This window comes from Pseudorca crassidens, chromosome 14, assembly GCF_039906515.1.
Source record: "Pseudorca crassidens isolate mPseCra1 chromosome 14, mPseCra1.hap1, whole genome shotgun sequence".
NCBI lineage: Eukaryota > Metazoa > Chordata > Mammalia > Artiodactyla > Delphinidae > Pseudorca > Pseudorca crassidens.
Window position 1 is genome coordinate 45510039 of NC_090309.1, and position 20602 is coordinate 45530640.

Genomic DNA, 20602 nt, shown 5'->3' on the forward strand with positions numbered 1-20602 from the left:
TTTTCCTACACAAAAATATACTTTTAAAGTAAAAAAATCAAAGCCACAAATTTATCCCACCCAGAAGTAGACTGTAAATAGATCTTAAATATGTCCAATAATATTAAATAATCCTCTAAAATATGACGTATGATTGCACAGTATTTCTTCATATGGATATACCATATTTTATTTAACCACCTGAGGGCAGTTAGGGGGTTTCAGGTCGTCTTTTGTTTGGTTTTATTTGCTAATGGTAAGTTATTCAGCAATGAACCAGTGCTTGGTTCATACTCCTAAGAATTTCCTTGAGATAAATTACAAGATATGACATTACTGGCTGTGCTTACTTTGGCAGCACATATACTAAAATTGGGATGAAATTACTGTTTCAAAGGGTATCAACATTTCTAAGGTAATTGACAGGTATTGCCAAATTTCTGGACTGAAAGACTATACTCATTTACCCTTCCACCAGCAAGGTTTGAGAGTGTTCATTCCCCAAATCTTTCCCAATACTGGATACATTTCAATCATCATTTTGATATATTAAAAACACTGTTATTTTAAAATGTCTATTCCTTAATTATTAATGAGTCAGCATTTTCATGTGTCTATTAGCAGACAATTGAGAAAAATAATGTGGACATTCTTTGTCCATTCTATAGATTTGCTAGAATTCTTTATATTTCAAGAACAAGCCAATATTCTATGCCTTGTTGCCTATACTTTGCTAGTTTGTGGTCTGCCTCTTTTGTTTCTTGGGGGTAGTGGGAAGGTAAACAGAATATTTTAATATTTGTATAGTTGAATCTATAGTATTATCCTTTGATGGAAGAAATTTTCATCTATTAGGGTGTGGGGAAGCCATTCTGGCTTATACATGATTTGGCCTGAATTTTATGTGAACTAGAACAGCCTGACATATGGCCTGTCAAACATACATTGTACATTTGCTTTAACCATTAAAGAAAAGAGTGCATTATCCAGAAGTAAAGAATGTTCTCTTTGAACATAGGAGTAAATGCCTACCCTTCCACGATGCCCATGTTAGTACTCCTTCAAAGACAAAGTTCCCTTCCCAGAAGTCAAGGTCATGCTGACTCTCTGTGTATGTGCTAATCTGAAACTACACATCTCTGTTGAAAGCTTGAAGGAATGTACCCTGTCATGTTTGATGTATGTATGTCCTTTGTTCAGAGAAAATATAAAACTGTGTTGAAAACCATGTTTCTCCAGAGTGCTTTCTTCCTTGGTGGAGACTGCACTCCCGGGCCAGTCCTCAGCTTGGCTGAAATAAAACTCCCTTCTATTCCTTACTGTAGACTGTTTATTGGTTATTTGTGTCAAACACCTTTATGGCTTATTTGCTTTTACATTTAGAAACCCCTTTCTCCAACTTGAGAGAAATTAAATATTTACATATATATTCCTCTATTTTATAGTTTTTTTTAACATTCAACTCTTTAATTCATAAATAATTTATTTTAGTATATGCTATGAAGTAATGACATACAACTAGAATAATAAATTTTTCTAGTGCCCACTTGTCAGACGTACTATTATTATATTCTAAATTGTCATACATATTAAGGTCTATTTCTCAGCTTAGTTTCTTTTTTGTTGGTTTTTATTTATCCTTACCCCAGTCTTGTACCATTTTAATTTTTGAAACTTCATAATATGCTTTAGTAAATAGTAGTGCATTTTCCTTTTCATTATTGTTTTTTGTGCCAAGGTTCTTGGTTGTCTTTCATTCTCATAGATTAACTTAGAATAACTTAAAGGGAAATGCTGTCAGATAACAATAAAGCTTATAAAGATTTTCATTGAACTTGTATTAAATATAAATTAACTTGGAGATAAATAATGCATGTATCATTTTTACACTTCATGTCCGGAATCAATGTTGTCTCTCTCCATTTGCCCAGGTCTTCTTTTACATTCCTCTATAAAGTTCTATGATAGTTTTTAAATTAGGTCTTGCATATTTCTTGTTATGTTTATTTCTGAGCATTTTATCATGTGTCCCTTTCTAACCATTAAGTAGGAATAATGGGAAGGATCACGAAAAACTAGACTAAAAGACGAACAAAAGAACTGGGAAACAGGAGGAGTTGGTTGGAGGAGTAACACAGACATTTCCTCTGTTCACACAGAAATGCACCATTTTTGTAGCAGCAGAGGTCCACACATGCTCTGTTCCAGCAAGTAACCCTTACACTCTTTTCTTTATGGACTTTAACTTATATTATCTACAAACCTATAGACAGAAGATCCTGGGCCGTATCCCAGGGTCCAGGAGAAATTTTTGTTATGTCAGAGGAAAGGATGTCTATGGTGTTAATTTTGCTACCTGTGTAACAAAATAGAGAGGAGCAAATAGACAGAGGCAGGTCCTGCTCCACTAGTAATATTCCAGGCTGTGTAGTCTACAGGAAGCTAGGCATTTAAAAGCCAATGGCCCAGGTAGGTTTGTACTATATATCGCTCTCCTTCTAGGTCCATCACAACATGGCATCTTTCTTCTAAAAGAACATATCAACATATCAAAAAGTTTTGACATGCAATATGTATAAACATTCACAATGAAAAAACTTAATTCACAAAATTAAAATCAGAACTGTTTTAAAACATGCAATCCTAAAAGTATTATGAGTCTTCTGTCTTATATATATATATATATATATATATATATATATATATATTTTGCGGTACGCGGGCCTCTCACCGCCGTGGCCTCTCCCGTTGCGGAGCACAGGCTCCGGACGCGCAGGCTCAGCAGCCATGGCTCACGGGCCCAGCCGCTCCACGGCATGTGAGATCTTCCCGGACCAGGGCACGAACCCGCGTCCCCTGCATCGGCAGGCGGACTCTCAACCACGGCGCCACCAGGGAAGCCCTTCTGTATAATATTTAATTAACATAAAGTTTCCTTTTCAGCTGCCTGCTGAGCACTTCGCTTGATTGTTGTTATACTGCATTTCTAAACGGGAGGCCCATCAGCTGATGTTAGTGTGCTCTGGGATCAGAGATGCAGGTAAGAAGCCTCCAAATTTAAGGGGAAAAAAGCAGTTTGAAGCAGTTTCTCAACACCAAATTATTTATATAAACATCTGGAATTATTTTCATACAAGGTACCAAAATTTCTTTATAATAACTACTTTACCTTTATATGTTTCACTCCACAGCTAACCACTCTGTTCGGCTGATATGGATCCCAGGAAATATCAAAAATCTGTTTAAAAAAGATAAAAAGTTGCTCTGTTCAGCATTCATGTGTTTTTGCTTTCTTTCAGATACTGTCCAATTGCCAAGACTCTATCCTAACATTCAGAGCACAACATTACCTACCCAAATGGAGTACTTGGCTATGGAGATGAGTCAGGAATTGCTAATACACATTTTAGCACCTTGTGTCTACTTACCTTAGTCCTGAATGAATAAGTAATAATTAACCACAATCACTGAGAACTGGTATCACATTTTTAACTTCGTCCATCCAAGGTAAATAAACTGTGATGATTTAGGATAGTTTTTTGATCAAATTTTTGGTGGCTCTCCACAATGCTAATAACACACTTTTGAGATAGCTTTACAGTGAAAACAAAGAGAATGGCAATTGTTTAAAGTGCATATTCCCCCAGCCCATGTCAGAGATTCTGATTTAGTGGATCAGAAATTAGGTCCAGGCACATGCATTTTAAAACACAGTCCAGGAGATTCTGATGCAGGTGGTCCATGGACCACATTCTGTGAAGCTCTAATAGAAAGAAGGACCAATTGTAGGGGCAGAGACTAGACTAGAGAAAGAGGCTGCTAACCTCTCATCAAGTAGGAAGCTATTGCTCCAATCATCAGACAAAGAAGGAGAACCTTTGATTAGGCAGAAAGGAACAAGTATTGACCACAGAAACAGCTCTTAAGAAAGAACACTTGGTCTAAGGACCAAGTATGAATAAGGTCCAAGTACCCATTTTATCTATGCAAGCTCAGGCAAGTCTTAGCATCTCTAACCTTAACCTCATCATCTCTAAAATGAATGAATGACACCATCTCAGTTCTGTTGTGAGGTCAATTAAGATAATGTATGTACGATCATCTTGCAGACTACAAAGCACTGATTATACAAATTAGTGCTAGGGGCTAAGTATTTTAGCCACTAAAATAATCTTGAAAATAATCATTTGCCCATAAGTAACCAATAATAATTCATACTGTCATCAACAATAAAGAGTAAAACTGTGTGATACAAATTATGGAGTCTGGGAGAACAGTGTTCTAAAAGCAGTATGTCATTAAAACATTCTAGGCTCTTAAAATTACAGAGTTCTCACTAGATAGCACTGTACTTTTTACAATCTACTCGTAACTGGAAAGTGTACAGTTCATCAGCAAAACAACAGGAAATTCATGTATAGATCCAGTCCAATTCAACCACTTTGGAAGATAAGATATAATGGGATCACAGAACAGCAGAAACAGTAATATCCAATATGCAAGGTATGAGCAGGAAACAAGATGGTAGAGTAGAAGGACTTGAGCTCACCTCCTCTCATGAAAACACCAAAATCACAACTAACTGCTGAACAACCACCTACAAAAAAGACTTGAACCTACCAAAAAAGATATTCCACACCCAAAGACAAAAAAGAAGCCACAACAAGACAGTAGCAGGGGCACGTTCATGATATAATAAAATGCCATACCCACTGGGTGGGAGACCAAAAGCTGGAAAATAATTATATCACAGAGGTTCTCCCACAGGAGTGAGATCTGAGCCCCATGTCAGGCTCTCCAGCCTGGGGGTCTGGCATTGGGAGGAGGAGCCCCCAGAGCATTTGGCTTTGAAGGCCAGTGGGACTTGAGTGCAGGAGCTCCACACGACTGGGGGAAATAGAGACTCCACTCTTGGAGGGTGCAGACAAGGTTTCATATGCACTGGGACACAGGGCAAAGCAGCGACTCCATAGGATCCTGGGCCAGACCTACCTGCAGGTCTTGGAGGGTCTCCTGGGGAGGCAGTGGTTGGCTGTGGCTCACTGTGGGGGCAAGGACACTGGTAGCAGAGGCCCCAGGGACCCCTTATTGGAGTGAGCTCTCCCAGATGTTGCCATTTTGGCACCGAGATCTGGCCCTACCAAACAGTTTGCAGACTCCAGTGCTGGGATACCTCAGGCCAAACAACCAGTGGTGGGGGTAGGGGGGAAACACAGCCGCACCCATCAGCAGACAGGCTGCCTAAAGTTGTCCTGAGCCAACAATCGCCTATAAATTCACCCCTTGACATGGCCCTGGACATCAGAGGGACAAGACGCAGCTCCACCCACCAGTGGGCAGGCACTAATTCCTCCTACAAGAAAGCTTCCACAAGCCCCTGGACCAACCTCACCCACCAATGGGCTGACACCAGAAGCAAGAATTACAATCCTGCAGCCTGAGAAACAGAGACCACAAACACAGAAAGTTAGACAAAATGAAATGGCAGAGAAATACATTCCAGATGAAGGAACAAGATAAAACCCCAGAAGAACAACTAAGTGAAGTAGAGATGGTCAATCTACCTGAAAAAGAAGTCAATCTACCTGAAAAAGAAGTCAATTTACCTGAAAAAGGAGGGCATGGCATGATATATTTAAAGTGATGAAAGGCAAAAACCTACAGCCTACAAGAATACTCTACCCAACAAGGCTCTCATTCAGATTCAGTGGAGAAATCAAAAGCTTTACAAACAAGCAAAGGCTAAGAGAATTCAGCACCACCAAACCAGCTTTACAACAAATGCTAAATGAAATTCTCTAGCCGGAAAAGAAAAGGTCACAACTAGAAACAAAAAAATTACGAATGGGAAAGCTCACCGGTAAAGGCAAACAAACGTACAGTAAACGTAGGAAAACATCCACACACAAATATGATATCAAAACCAGCAACCATGAGGACAGTACAAATGCAGGATATTGGAAATGCATTTGAAATTAAGAGACCAGCAACTGAAAACAATCTTGTATATATATAGACTGCTATATCAAAACCTCATGGGAGAAATGTCTATTTAGGTCTTCTGCCCATTTTTGGATTGGGTTGTTTGATTTTTTGTTATTGAACTGCATGAGCTGCTTGTAAATTTTGGAGATTAATCCTTTGTCAGTTGCTTCATTTGCAAATATTTTCTCCCATTCTAAGTGTTGTCTTTTGGTCTTCTTTATGGTTTCCTTTGCTGTGCAGAAGCTTTTAAGTTTCATTAGGTCCCATTTGTTTATTTTTATTTTTATTTCCATTTCTCTAGGAGATGGGTCAAAAAGGATCTTGCTGTGATTTATGTCATAGAGTGTTCTGCCTATATTTTCCTCTAAGAGTTTGATAGTTTCTGGCCTCCAAAGAAGATATACAGATTGCCAACAAACACATGAAAGAATGCTCAACATCATTAATCATTACAGAAATGCAAATCAAAACTACAATGAGATATCATCTCACACCGGTCAGAATGGCCATCATCAAACAATCTAGAAACAATAAATGCTGGAGAGGGTGTGGAGAACAGGGAACACTCTTGCACTGTTCGTGGGAATGTAAATTGATACAGCCACTATGGATAACAGTATGGAGGTTCCTTAAAAAACTACAAATAGAACTACCATATGACCCAGCAATCCCACTACTGGGCATATACCCTGAGAAAACCATAATTCAAATAGAGTCATGTACCAATATGTTCATTGTAGCTCTATTTACAATAGCCAGGACATGGAAGCAACCTCAGTGTACATCAACAGATGAATGGATCAAGAAGATGTGGCACATATATACAATGGAATATTACTCAGCCATAAAAATAAATGAAATTGAGTTATTTGTAGTGAGGTGGATGGACCTAGAGTCTGTCATACAGAGTGAAGTAAGTCAGACAGAGAAAAACAAATACCGTATGCTAACACCTATATGTGTAATCTAAGAAAAAAAAAAGGTCATGAAGAACCTAGGGGTAAGATGGAAATAAAGACACAGACCTACTAGAGAATGGACTTGAGGAAATGGGGAGGGGGAAGGGTAAGCTGTGACAAAGTGAGAGAGTGGCATGGACATATATACACTACCAAATGTAAAATAGCTAGCTAGTGGGAAGCAGCTGCATAGCACAGGGAGATCAGTTCGGTGGTTTGTGACCACCTAGAAGGGTGGGGTAGGGAGGGTGGGAGGGACGGAGATGCAAGAGGGAAGAGATATGGGAACACAGGTATTGTATAACTGATTCACCTTGTTATAAAGCAGAAACTAAGACACCATTGTAAGGCAATTATACTCCAATAAAGATGTTAAAAAAAACCAAAACACTTCATGGGAACCACAAACCAAAAATCTACAATAGATACGCACACAAAAAATAAAAAGCAATGCAAACACAACACTAAAGATGGTCATCAAATCACATGAGAACGAAAGAGAAAGAGAAGGAAAAATACCTACAAAAACAAATCCAAAACAATTAACAAGATGGCAATAAGAACATACATATGGATAATTACCTTAAGGGTAAATGGATTAAATGCTCCAACCAAAAGACACATGCAGACTGAAAGTGAAGGGATGGAAATATCCCATGTAAATGGAAATCAAAAGAAAGCTGGAGTAGCAATACTCACATCAGACAAAATAGACTTTAAAGACTGTTATAAGAGACAAAGAAGGACACTACATAATGATCAAGGGATCAATCCAAGAAGAAGATATAACAATTGTAAATATATATGCACCCAACATAGGAGCACCTCAATATATAAGGCAAATGCTAACAGCAGTAAAAGCAGAAATCGACAGTAACACAGTGATAGTGGCTTTAACACCCCAGTTTACATGAATGTACATATCATCCAGACAGAAAATCAATAAGGAACCACAGGCCTTAAATGACACATTTGACCAGATGGACTTAATTGATATTTATAGAAAGCAGCAGAATAAACATTCTTCTCAAATGCACATGGAACATTCTCCAGGATAGATCACATGCTGGGCCACAAATCAAGCCTCAGTAAATTAAAAAATACTGAAATCATATCAAGTATCTTTTCTGACCACAACACTATGAGATTTGAAATCAATCACACACACACACACACACACACACACACCAAAACTGTAAAAAACACAAACACATGGAGGCTAAACAATATGTTACTAAACAAACAAAGGATCACTGAAGAAATCAAAGAGGAAATAAAAGAATACCTAGAGACAAATGACAATGAAAAGATGACAATCCAAAAACTATGGGACACAGCAAAAGCAGTTCTAAGAGGGAAGTTTATAGCAATACAATCTTACTTCAGGAAACAAGAAAAATTTCAAATAAACAACTTAATCTTACACCTCAAGCAACTAGAGAAAGAACAAACAAAACCCAAAGTTAGTAGAAGGAAAGAAATCATAAAGATCAGAGCAGAAATAAATGAAAAAGAAATGAAGGAAATGATAGCAAAAATCAATGAAACTAAAAGCTGGTTCTTTGAAAAGATAAACAAAACTGACAAGCCTTAAGCCAGTCTCATCAAGAAAAAAAGGAAGAGGGCTCAAATCAATAAAATTAGAAATGAAAAAGGAGAAGTTACAACTGACACTACAGAAATACAAAGGATCATAAGAGACTACTACAAGCAACTATATGCCAATAAAATGGACAACCTAGAAGAAATGGACAAATTCTTAGAAAGGTATAGCCTTCCAAGACTGAACCAGGAAGAAATAGAAAATATGAACAGACAAATCACAAGTACTGAAATTGAAACTGTGATTAAAAATCTTCCAACAAACAGAAGTCCAGGACCAGATGGCTTCACAGGTGAATTCTATCAAACATTTAGAGAAGCCTTAACACCTATTCTACTGAAACTCTTCCAAAAAATTGCAGAGGAAGGAACCCTCCCAAATTCATTCTATGAGACCACCATCACCCTGATACAAAAAAACAGACAAAGATACCACAGAAAAAGAAAATTACAGGCCAATATCACTGATGAATATAGACACAAAAATCCTCAAAAAATAGTAGCAAAGATGAAGTGGGAGACTGGGATTGACATATATACACTACTATGTATAAAATAGATAACTAGTAAGAACCTATTGTATAGCATAGGGAACTCTACTCTGTGCTCTGTGGTGACCTAGATGGGAAAGAAGTCTGGGAGGAAGGGGATACATGTATACATATGGCTGATTCACTTTGCTGTACAGCAGAAACTAACACAACATTGTAAAGCAACTATGCTCCAATTTAAAAAAAAACCAAAAACTATGATCACCTCAGTAGATGCAGAAAAACCTTTTGACAAAATTCAACACCGGTTTATGATAAAAACTCTCCAGAAAGTGGGCATAGAGGGAAACTATTTAAGCATAATAAAGGCCATATATGACAAATCCACAGCTAACATCACTCTCAATGGTTAAAAGCTGAAAGCATTTCCTCTAAGATCAGGAACAAGACAAGGATATCCACTCTCGCCATTTTTATTCAACATAGTTTTGGAAGCCCTAGCCATGGCAATCAGAGAAGAAAAATAAAAGGAATCCAAATTGGAAAAGAAGGAAAACTGTCACTGTTTGCAGATAACATGATACTATACATAGAAAATCCTAAAGATGCTACCAGAAAACTACTAGAGCTCATCAATAAATTTGGTAAACAAAAAAGTTTTAACTTTGTATGGAAACACAAAAGACCCTGAATAGCCAAAGCCATCCTGAGAAAGAAAAACAGAGCTGGAGGAATCAGACTCCCTAACCTCAGACTATACTACAAATCTGCAGTAATCAAAACAGTATGGTACTGGCACAAAAACAGAAATATAGATCAATAGAACAGGATAGAAAGTACAGAAATAAACCCCTGCACCTATGGTCAACTGATCTACAACAAAGGAAGCAAGAATATACAATGGAGAAAAGACAGTCTCTTCAATAAGTGGTGCTGGGAAAACTGGACAGCTACATGTAAAAGAATGAAATTAGAACACTCCCTAACACCATATGCAAAAATAAACTCAAAATGGGTTAAAGACCTAAATGTAAGACTGGATACTATAAAACTCTTAGAGGAAAACATAGGCAGAACACTCTCTGACATAAATCACAGCAAGATCTTTTGGATCCACCTCCCAGAGTAATGAAAATAAAAACAAAAATAAACAAATGGGGGCTAATGAAACTTAAAAAGCTTTTGCACAGCAAAGGAAACCATAAACAAAACGAAAAGACAACCCACAGAATGGGAGTAAATATTTGCAAAGGAAGCAACCAACAAGGAATTAATCCCAAAATATACAAATACCTCATGCAGCTCCATATCAAAAAACAAACAAACCAAAAAAAAAAAAAAGGGCAGAAGATCTAAACAGATATTTCTCTAAAGAAGACATACAGATGGCCAAAAAGCACATGAAAAGATGCTCAACATCACCAATTATTAAGCAATGCAAATCAAAACTACAATGAGATATCACCTCACACCAGTCAGAATGGCCATCATGAAAAATTCTACAAACAATAAATGCTAGAGAGGGTGTGGAGAAAAGGGAACCCTCCCACACTGTTGGTGGGAATGTAAATTGGTACGAAAGAATGTAAATTGGTATAACCACTATGGAGAACAGCATGGAGGTTCCTTACACAACTGAAAAATAGAACTACCATATGATCCAGCAACCCCACTTCTGGGCATATATACAGACAAAACCATGATTCGAAATGATACATGCACTCCAATGTTCATTGCAGCACTATTTACAATAGTCAAGACATGGAAGTAACCTAAATGTCCATTAACAGAGGAATAGATAAAGAAGATGTGGTATAAGTACAATGGGATACTACTCAGCCATAAAAAAGAATGAAATAATACCATTTGCAGCAACATGGATGGACCTAGAGATTACCATACTAAGTGATGTAAGTCAGACAGAGAAAGACAAATATCACATGATATCACTTATATGTGGAACCTAAAAAAATGATACAAGTGAACTTATTTACAAAACAGAAACAGGCTCACAGCCTTCAAAAACAAACTTATGGTTACCATAGGGGAAAGGTGGGGGGGGAATAAGTTATGAGTTTGAGATTAACATATACACACTACTATATATAAAATAGATCATCAACAAGGACCTACTATATAGCACAGGGAACTATACTCAATATTGTATAATAAACTATATTGGAAAAGAATCTGAAAAAGAATGGATATATGTATATGTACAACTGAATCACTTTGCTGTACACCTGAAATATAACACTGTAAATCAATTATACTTTAATATAAAATTAAAATTATATTAAAAATAAGTAAATAAAATTAATACATAGAGAATAAATACTGATATAATTTAATGTAGAAAAAAAACCAAATGCAAGAATCACAAATATTTTCAACCTGCTCATTAAGTACTAAGTTAATACCAATTAAATAGCAGTAAGTTAATATCAACACCTGGGGGTAAAGCCCAAGCATCACTATACTCTAAAATCTTCCCAGGATGTGTAGCCAGTGGTGGGAACCATTGCGCCAGACGGGTGCCAGGCCTCTTCCAACACTAACGTTCCATTGCTGATCACTCCTGGACTTTCTGAGGACTTAATCCTCGAATACAATTTGCCCAAATGTTCAGTAAAAGCTAAGGGGGCCCCTTAAAATGAGAATTCTCCCTAGATGAATATGCCATTCATATAAAGAAATCTTTTAGAGTTCACACCAATCAAGAGGCAGTGAATTTACATTTAATTAGGGCCTCATTCTGCATGGAGTTATACTTTGCAGAAATACAGATCAACTAGGAATCAATGTAAGACAGTATGCAAATTCATTTTTTTAAATTAGAAAATCAAGACAATAAAATAGCCAAATTATTTTAATTATTCCAGACACTTGAGAAATACATTTCTGACCAGCTAATGCACATGCCTGCTTCCTACCCCATCTTGCCAGCTATGGCTACATGGAATTATCATCTACGATCACAATGACTTCAATATGAATGGTAAGCAGACAATTTATATTCCAGTTTCTTGAATATAACAAAGAATCACACAGTTGTCATTACATTCATTTGAAATTCAAATGTATACACTTGTAAACATACCTTGTGAATATTATTTTCTAACAACTATTTCCATTTCTAAATGAATACACCTAAACAGTGCATATAATTTCAAATTCAATTCTTCTTTTATTTTATGAAGCTAAATGCCAGTATCAAAAATCTGTTTTGCCTATGAATAACAGTAACAATTTAAATAACGCATCTGATCACCAGAAGAGATCATGCCAACAGAGCTACTAATCATAAATTAATTTTTATAAACAGTAAGATTTTAAGTTGCATATGGAAGGAGAATCTACACTTGAAAATTTTATTTTAAAAAATACTACAACTCTGAGAAGCTACATCACAGTTCCCTCACAGTAATGAAACCTGCATGGCTTGATCCAACAAGGTCTTCTTACCCGGTCGGAGTGGCCAGTGGCTGAGGCCAGAAGTTTTCCCTTCCTCCAGTCCCAAATGCAGACTGTGTTTTTGGCATCCAATCCCACAGAGGCTAAACGCTAAGAATAAGAACAATAATTTAATACCAGAAAATGATGGGAAAACTTCCTATTATCCATTCCATCTTTCGATAAATAGTTCTTATTACCTACTATGGGCTAAGTATTGAATTTCTTGTGAAAAAAATGATTTCTCAAAACCCATCTTAAATCCAAAGCTAAAGATATCACAGTAGATATTATTCCATTAGCATATACTAAAATTTCAACAACCTAAAACCTACAACCAATTTGTCCTTCTTAAACATAGGAAACATGCAAAATCTCATGAAGTCTCTGATTTATCAGTGGAAATCATAGGAACAGAACTAGAAGGCAGGATTTAAATTTTCAAATTTAAGATCTTAATACGGTTTTAAGAGCATCTAGGATTCTGTAGTCTAAAAGCCTCACCAAACTGTTAAAATGAAAGGGTTTGACAAACACATGGAAAAGAAATCCCATAAATGAACATTATCTTCATTCTTCTTAATTTTCATAATTTCACAAACATTTGGAGTGACTACAGAAGGATACATAGTTTTAGTAAAAGTACTCTGGTACTTCATCTCCCAGTCTAAATTCATTGGATTCAGATCAGACCTTGTCCTCAAAGGGAAAAAAAATCCCACACCTGAGTATATACAAAATTAACAGGGTCAAAACACATATTAGGGACACCAAAATCAGAGCTTCTAGCAGCATAGAAACAAAACTATGTAATCAAGAGAGGTCTGGGCTGGGAGTAAGTAGATTTGGCTTCACTTTTGACTTCATGATTAGCCAGACATAAGACCTTAGAAAATTAAACTCCTTAAATTTCAGTTTTTTCAACTGTAAAATGAGTATAAAGTATTTTTTCTGTCTACAAAGTAGTACTGTTGTATGGATCAGTGAAATAATGTAAGTCAAAAGGTTTTAAAAACATCACTACCCAAGTATAACAGTATGTGAGCTTATGTATTTCACTGTGTGTGTGTACGTGCATATATATGCAATGACAGATAGCCATATATGGCTAAATACATTTAGTGTTATGCAGAGATTATTCAGGTTTCTTCACTAAAGGTAGCTTCCATTAGGAATATTCAGTATAAAAAAATATAGCTGGAGGTTTTAAAATAGGTGCTTATTGAAAGGAGGTCTTTGCTGTAATTTTCAATTGAGAGTTCCAGTAATGGAAATGATTTTAAGACATGGTTGTATTTTTATCTATATATGAAAATTTGAAGTGGGTGAATTCCATTCAGCTTATTTTTTTCTTTTCTCTTTACTTTAACAGAAAAAGCAGTTAACATAAACATGGGCACTAAAGTAAAACCCACATAAGAAATGTGAAGAAGACTGAGAAAAAGCCAAAAGAAATCTATTCTGTTCATTTGCAGTGACAGGCCCTATCGCTACCGGAAAAGCATTTCAATTGCCTTTTGATGCTTGTGAGGTGATGGTCCATTTGTCATTTTCTAAATATCGCTCGATTCCAGTGAACTCTGTCCAGGGAAAAAGGCAGATCTGAAGCAATAGGCATCAACAAGCCACGAAATCCATCACAGCAAACAAATAGGAGGTTATTTTTCTCAACTGACAGTTGTGAAAGTACCATGCAGTTCATCCCTGTCTCTACCTTCAAAATGGAACCTAAAAAAATAGCTAGGATTCTAACACAAAATAAAATGAACAAAGAACTAAAAGTTACAGCTGGATTTCCCCCTGCTACGTTACATTTTTCTTGTGATTTTGATAAAGAATGTTTGCTAGAACATTGATAAAGAATGTTTGCTAGAATTTTGATAAAGAATGTTTGCTAGAAAAGCAAAATCAGATAGAGAATGTGCATGTAAGTTCACATCAAAGCATTCATTTACACTTGTACATACATATGCATCCTGACACATTCATTCAGTTTAGTCAGGAAGTCAATAACTGCAAATCTGAACACACGTTACTATCTAGCTATTTCTCTTTAGACCTGGATATACAATAGAACTTATGCATTATCCTGACTAAACTGGACAAGATTATAGAGTAGTTAAATCAAAAACATATTTACCAGGGGTCCATATATGTATTGAATCTAATTCTGGAAAGAAAAATGAATAGAATGATCACTACTCTCTCAAAATAGCAGAAAACACAAAGTAAATCTTAACTGTTTAAAAAGTGACCCAAACCAGGTCAAGTCCTATCTGAACTACCTGCAAACTCTCAGCTTGGTCAATCTTCTATGAATAATTTCACAGGTCTTTCCACAATATGGACTTAGAGAAGTAACTCTAAAATTTACCAAAAAATAGACTGAAGGAACTAACTGGCATTAACACAAGAGTGAAAAGAGACAGAGGAAGGGCGTCCTAGGAACGTGGAGAAGGCTAGGAAGAAAAGGCATGGCCTTCGTGAGGAGGTGAATGCAGGGGGAGCCAGGAATGAGGCCTTTACACTTCCACTCCCTTCTCTTTAACATCTTTTAAAAATTGAGATAGAATTGGTATCTATAACACATTAACAAATCTGGAAGTCCACAGAAAGAGAGACACTTTGTTGGAATGGGAGACTGGGAGGGCTTCATGAAGACCTATGAAGTGTCTTGGAAGAATGAATCACTTTAAGGGGCAAACAGGGTGAGCAGGGCACTGGAGGTGAAGAGGGCAGCATGAGAAAGTGTCTGGAGGTGCCAAGGTACCTGGTCTGGTAGAGGAATCTCTCTGACTTATCCAACTTGACTGCAAGGGAATAGTGAAGAGAAGGCTAGAAAAGTTGGTCAGCCTAGAATGCCCAGCCACAAAGTGTGGACTTCATTCAGGGGGTACTCCAAGCTTCTGTTGTTTTTAAACAACGTTCTGACACTTTTTCAGTTGGTGAAATGCATTAGCAAGAAATTGACTGTGTGAAGACAGGTTACTTAAACTGTCAGGCATGACACAGATTTGGAACTTAAAGGATGGTGGCAGGGAGAATGGGAAGGAGAGAATGAATGTCAGAGTCACTGTAAAGAAACTAATAAATACACATGGATCAGTGACTGCTTGAATTGAGGTGAGCAGGTAGGGGAAAGGAGTTAGAAGTCACCTCAAGGTTAAAGAATCAAATAGAATCTTCTCAATGAATTATTAGGAGGTGATGCTATCTTCTGAAAGCAAGGGGAACCAAGGAGATACTCAGGGCTTGAGGTCAGTGAAAAAGGTTCAGTCCAACCCTCATTCCAAATAGGAAGCTAACAATGGAAGACAAAGTAGAATCACTGAGTCACTATGAACCCAATCAACATGAAGTTCACAACTTCCTTTCTGGGGGCTTTTTAACCTAATAGTGAGACTGGGGGAACCAAAACTAGGTCCTATCCAGAGCTGGATCTCAGTACCATGAGTGTGGAAAAGGACCAAACATATGAGGATTCTAAGAGGCTGACAAGGGGAGATAGGGAGGGCTGATAGACCTTCTGAGCCTATACGCTATGTGCATTATAATTCTAGGTGACTTGTGAGAAGTCATTAAAGAAAAAGAAAATGCAAAAAGATACATACCTGTCCATCCGAGTCGAAAGCCAGGCAGGCGACTCCATGTGTATGGACATCTTTCAGAATAGACACAGTCTGGACATTATAGGAGTCCCATATACATATATATGGCTCCTTCCCAACTTGGCCAGTTGCAACAAGGGTTTTATCTGGGTGTAAGGCAAGGCTGAAAAAGAAAAAGGCCTCTTTCACATCTTCCTATTGAACAAAGTTAAGAAAAACACTGATCATCTTTTATCCACATTGCTCATTTTAATCATCTAACAAGATAATCCCAAGAGAAAGAGTACAAACTGTCGCCCAAGTAATGAATTGGCTGATTGGTCTAATAGAAACATTCAACTTTGGCAAAGAGAGGCTTAGCACAGTTTAACAATAATTTCATCTCATCTTACCCGCTCGGTAACCTTGAAAATCAGACAACTGTTATAATTCTGTGATTCTATGTTCTATCATTGCCTTATGTTATGGTATTTACTTACTGATTTTGAAAATATTACTTAGCTTTCAAATTAACTTTTGACTTTAAATTGGGGAAAAAAATGCTGTTGCCAGGAGAAAGCGTACTTCTCAGAATTAATTAAACCTGCTTGCAGAAGCTCTGGATACCATCCTCATTAGGATTTCAAAGCATGGAGGGGGGTTGCAGAGTCAAGTGCTGTTTCTGTATCTGCTGCCATAGATTATGTATTTTAAATGAAAATTTCTATTTTACACAAATCACTGTGACACTAAGAGAACCACAAATTACTATGCCTGTGGTTTGTGTAGAATTTTTCCTACAACTGTAGTGCAATCAAAATAAAACTGTCAAATGCCAACTAGAATTTCAAGGAATCTGTAGCAGTTAAGAGGGAGAAATGTAATCATTATTACTCCTAGATGAGAAATCACTCGAACGTTTTAAATTCGTTGTGTAAAGGAGTTGTGCCTTTCTAAAAACAGGTGTTGGGAATTAAACAAAAGACCTATATAAAAAACTAGCAGATGACTGTTTACACAATAAACAAAAGTAGAACTTTTTTCCTTTTCAATTTCAGCATCTGTTTACAGTTAACAGAAGCAGAATTGTTTTTTCCTTTTCAATTTTCAGCTTGATTTTGATAAGAATATATGCTCTGGAATCAGAGCATTTGGATTTACACCTGGATTTGCACATTGGCTGCCCCTCAATACCTCTAGTTCCTTGGACATATTACTTGATCTCTTTTGCCCTCAGGTTCCTCATCTATGAAATGAAGATAACATATGAAAATAGATGATATAATGAATACAGAGCAGTTAGCACAGAGTAAGCACTCAAGTTTCATTATCATCATTATTTGTGTAACTGGCAACAGACAGATACAACCAACATAGGCATGTCTCTGTTGATACGGGTGTTCCTTTTAGAAACAAACTACTTTCTGCTTCTCCCCCCGCCCCCAATTCTGCAACCACCAAGCCCCACAGTCTGTTCTGGTGTCTCTCATCCCACTGTGCTCACTTCCTGGGTCTCCCACCAAACCTAGTACCATCTTTTGCACAGGACCCCGAGTGCTGGCTCCCTTTCCTTACCGTCGGTGCTCCCAGGCCCTTGTACCCCGGCGCCGGGGTGCAGCTGGCCTTCCCAGGAGCTCCCAGTGCCCCCATCCACAGGTCTTCAGTCCCCGTGATGCCTCCTAAGCTGGAGGTCGGCTCCATTTGCACTCCCCCTACGAGGCTGGATGCTTCATCGAGTTTTGGTTTTTCCTTTTTCTTTGTAAGCAAAAAGGGTGGAGTTGGAGCTGCCTGGAGGGTGAGCTTTGTGGTTTTGGCTGCAGAGTGGGGGGAGGGTGAGTGTGGGTCCAGATGGAGGGGGAGGAAGAGTATGGATTGGGAGCGTTGACCTTCGGGGCGTCTCACAGGAATCAGGCGCAGGCACTTCTGCCGCCACCGCCCTTCCAAGAAACAGCCCCATCTCACGAGATCTCGGGAGTTCTGCGGAGGCGGAGGCTTCCTGGGATGAGAGACACCTGCGTGCTCCAGGTGCCAGTGAGGACGCTCCAGTCAGAAAGGAGTTTGGCTCACACCACCAATCAAGCAAATCTCAATCTGCCTCACCTGCCCTCCCCCCACCCCCTACCCCCCACCGCCAGCCATAGTCACAGGGCACTCTCCCCAGGGGCCTGGCCAGGCGCTGGGGACCAGGCTGTGGCCCAAAGGCTGTGCAGTGGGGAGACTGCCTGAGTTCAGAACTTGGGAGTGAAATGCACGCAGGTGGGCCGAAAGTCTATCATCTTTCAGGAAGAGGAAGGACAAATCCAGTATCTGCCATGGTCCAAGGCTGCAGCAACCCTTATGCACCATGTCACTGCACATCCTCGGGGGGCCAGTTGTTCCTCCTGGCAGCAGCGAGCTGTCTAGAATTCACCCCAGGAGACCATGGCTGCCTTTTCCTCAAGCCTTTCCCCTGCAGCACCACCTCAGGCATTGCTCTCCCTTTCTGACCCAGTCCAACTGCCTGCGCCCTGCGATGGGTGAGCCGGCCTCTCCAGGCAAGCCCCTCCGTCAGGAAACGTGCTCCTCTTTCGAACTCTGTCAGGGAGTCTATGGGCCCGGGCCTGCTCTGGACGGGGGAGTGTGGGGTTTCCCGGGAAGGCAAACAAGGTGCAGGTGATTTCCTGGCTTCAGCTGTGATGGGAGTGAACGTGGGTCCTGATGGAGGGGAAGGGAGGAGAGGATGGGCTGGGATGAGAAACACCTCGGTGCCCCGAATCTGAGTTGGCCATCTTAGTACTTGCTGGAAAATATATCCTCTGGGATCGTTATGAGGAGTAAAATAAAAAGAAGACACACATAAAAGGGTAGCTTTTTCACAATAGGTGACTCTTAGAGGCTTTAAAACATTTTAAGCTTGTAGAACACTTCAGCATTCACAGTTGGTGAGAGAAGACCAATAAAGTATAAAAGTACCCCCTCAATATCAATTTTGCTGGGATACCTCTGGTCCTTGATACTTTCTAGATGTCCTAGAAAATTGCAAGTAGATTATGGAGTGTCATACTTGTTTCATTAAAATAGTGGATGGAAGCAGTCTTATGAAAACCCTATGACAATTTAGTATATTTTAGTTCATTCATTCAACAAACCCTTATTTAAGGACCTATGAAATGTCAGGTGGTGCCATAGATAACAGAAAATACACTGCCCTTCTCTCAAGAAGCCCACCTTAAAAGGAAGGACAGACGCATAAAATAATAACGGGCAGGCCAGGGCAGCCGTGAAAGCCCTTTTAATCGGGCCAGAAAGTTTGGGCATCACTGACAGTCAGGAGCAGGATACAACATAAATAGTTTCACATGTCAGGAAGGTAACCCTAGTAGCAGTGAGGAACAGTGGGAAGAACAGATGGGTGAGGGCTGTTAGGAGAGGAAGCAGAGAGGCCAGAGACTAGGTGAGAGAGAGTGAGGTACGACAGGGGCAGAGAGGAGGGAGAAGAAGAGTCAAGAGATATGTAAGGGAAAGAGAGCAAGAGAGAGACAGGGTGAGGGTGTTTGAGGCTAAGGAAAAGCTTGAACATGTCAAACCTGACAGCTTTTTGCTTAGGCAACTGGGTTGATAAATCACAGAGCTTGGCAGCATTAGAGTCTGAAGCCCGATCCTGGGAAAAAGATGGCCTTAACTCGACCTTAGTCTCTGCCAAAGAGACTCCCCAGGTTACACCACACCTGAAGTCCCAAGAGCTATGAAGAAGAGGATTTGATGAGACTGTCTGTTCCATGAGGGCAAGGGCTGTTTCTATCACTCTACATGGTTCCTGGAACATCGTGGCAGAGTAAGCATTAACAAGGTGCTTGCGAGAGGAATGCTGGACATCGAGAGGTGAGAAGGGAGGATGGCCAGAGCGTCACCATGCTGCTCCCCCATCCCATGCCTTGGGCCCCCTCCCTTGGGAACAAACAGATGTCAGAAACTGAGCTGGAAAAGATAAAAGTCAGAACAGCTGAGCATTTTGAAAATGACAAAAATAACATTTCTTGGTTGAAGGAAGCCATGTGGTTGACAGGGTCTTGGTGCTCTGGCCGGGTGTCAGGCCTGTGCCTCTGAGGAGGGAGAGCCGAGTTCTGCACATTGGTCCACCAGAGACCTCCCGGCTCCATGTAATACCAAACGGCAAAAGATCTCCCAGATATCTCCATCTCAATGCTAAGACCCACCTCCACTCAACGACCAGCAAGCTACAGTGCTGGACACCCTATGCCAAACAACTAGCAAGACAGGAACACAACCGCACCCATTAGCAGAGAGGCTGCCTAAAATCATGTTAAGGTCACAGATACCCCAAAACACACCACCGGACTCGGTCCTGCCCACCAGAAAGACAAGATCCAGCCTCATCCACCAGAACACAGGAACCAGTCCCCTCCATCAGAAAGCCTACACAACCCACTGAACCAACCTTAGTCACTGGGGGCAGACACCAAAAACAATGGGAACTACGAACCTGCAGCCTGCAAAAAGGAGACCCCAAACACAGTAAGTTAAGCAAAATGAGAAGACAGAGAAA

General features: G+C 39.2%; 1 protein-coding gene across 1 annotated transcript in view; it reads right to left on the reverse strand.

Annotated features, from left to right (window-relative positions):
• Nucleotides 1-20602, reverse strand: part of EML6 (EMAP like 6) — a 320117-nt gene that overhangs the window by 164880 nt on the left and 134635 nt on the right. The window contains exons 3-5 of the mRNA XM_067705051.1: nt 16081-16240; nt 12482-12580; nt 3149-3217 (exon numbers count right to left, since the gene is read on the reverse strand). Coding sequence (XP_067561152.1) covers nt 3149-3217; nt 12482-12580; nt 16081-16240 — 328 coding nt within the window. The remainder of the gene's footprint in view (nt 1-3148; nt 3218-12481; nt 12581-16080; nt 16241-20602) is intronic.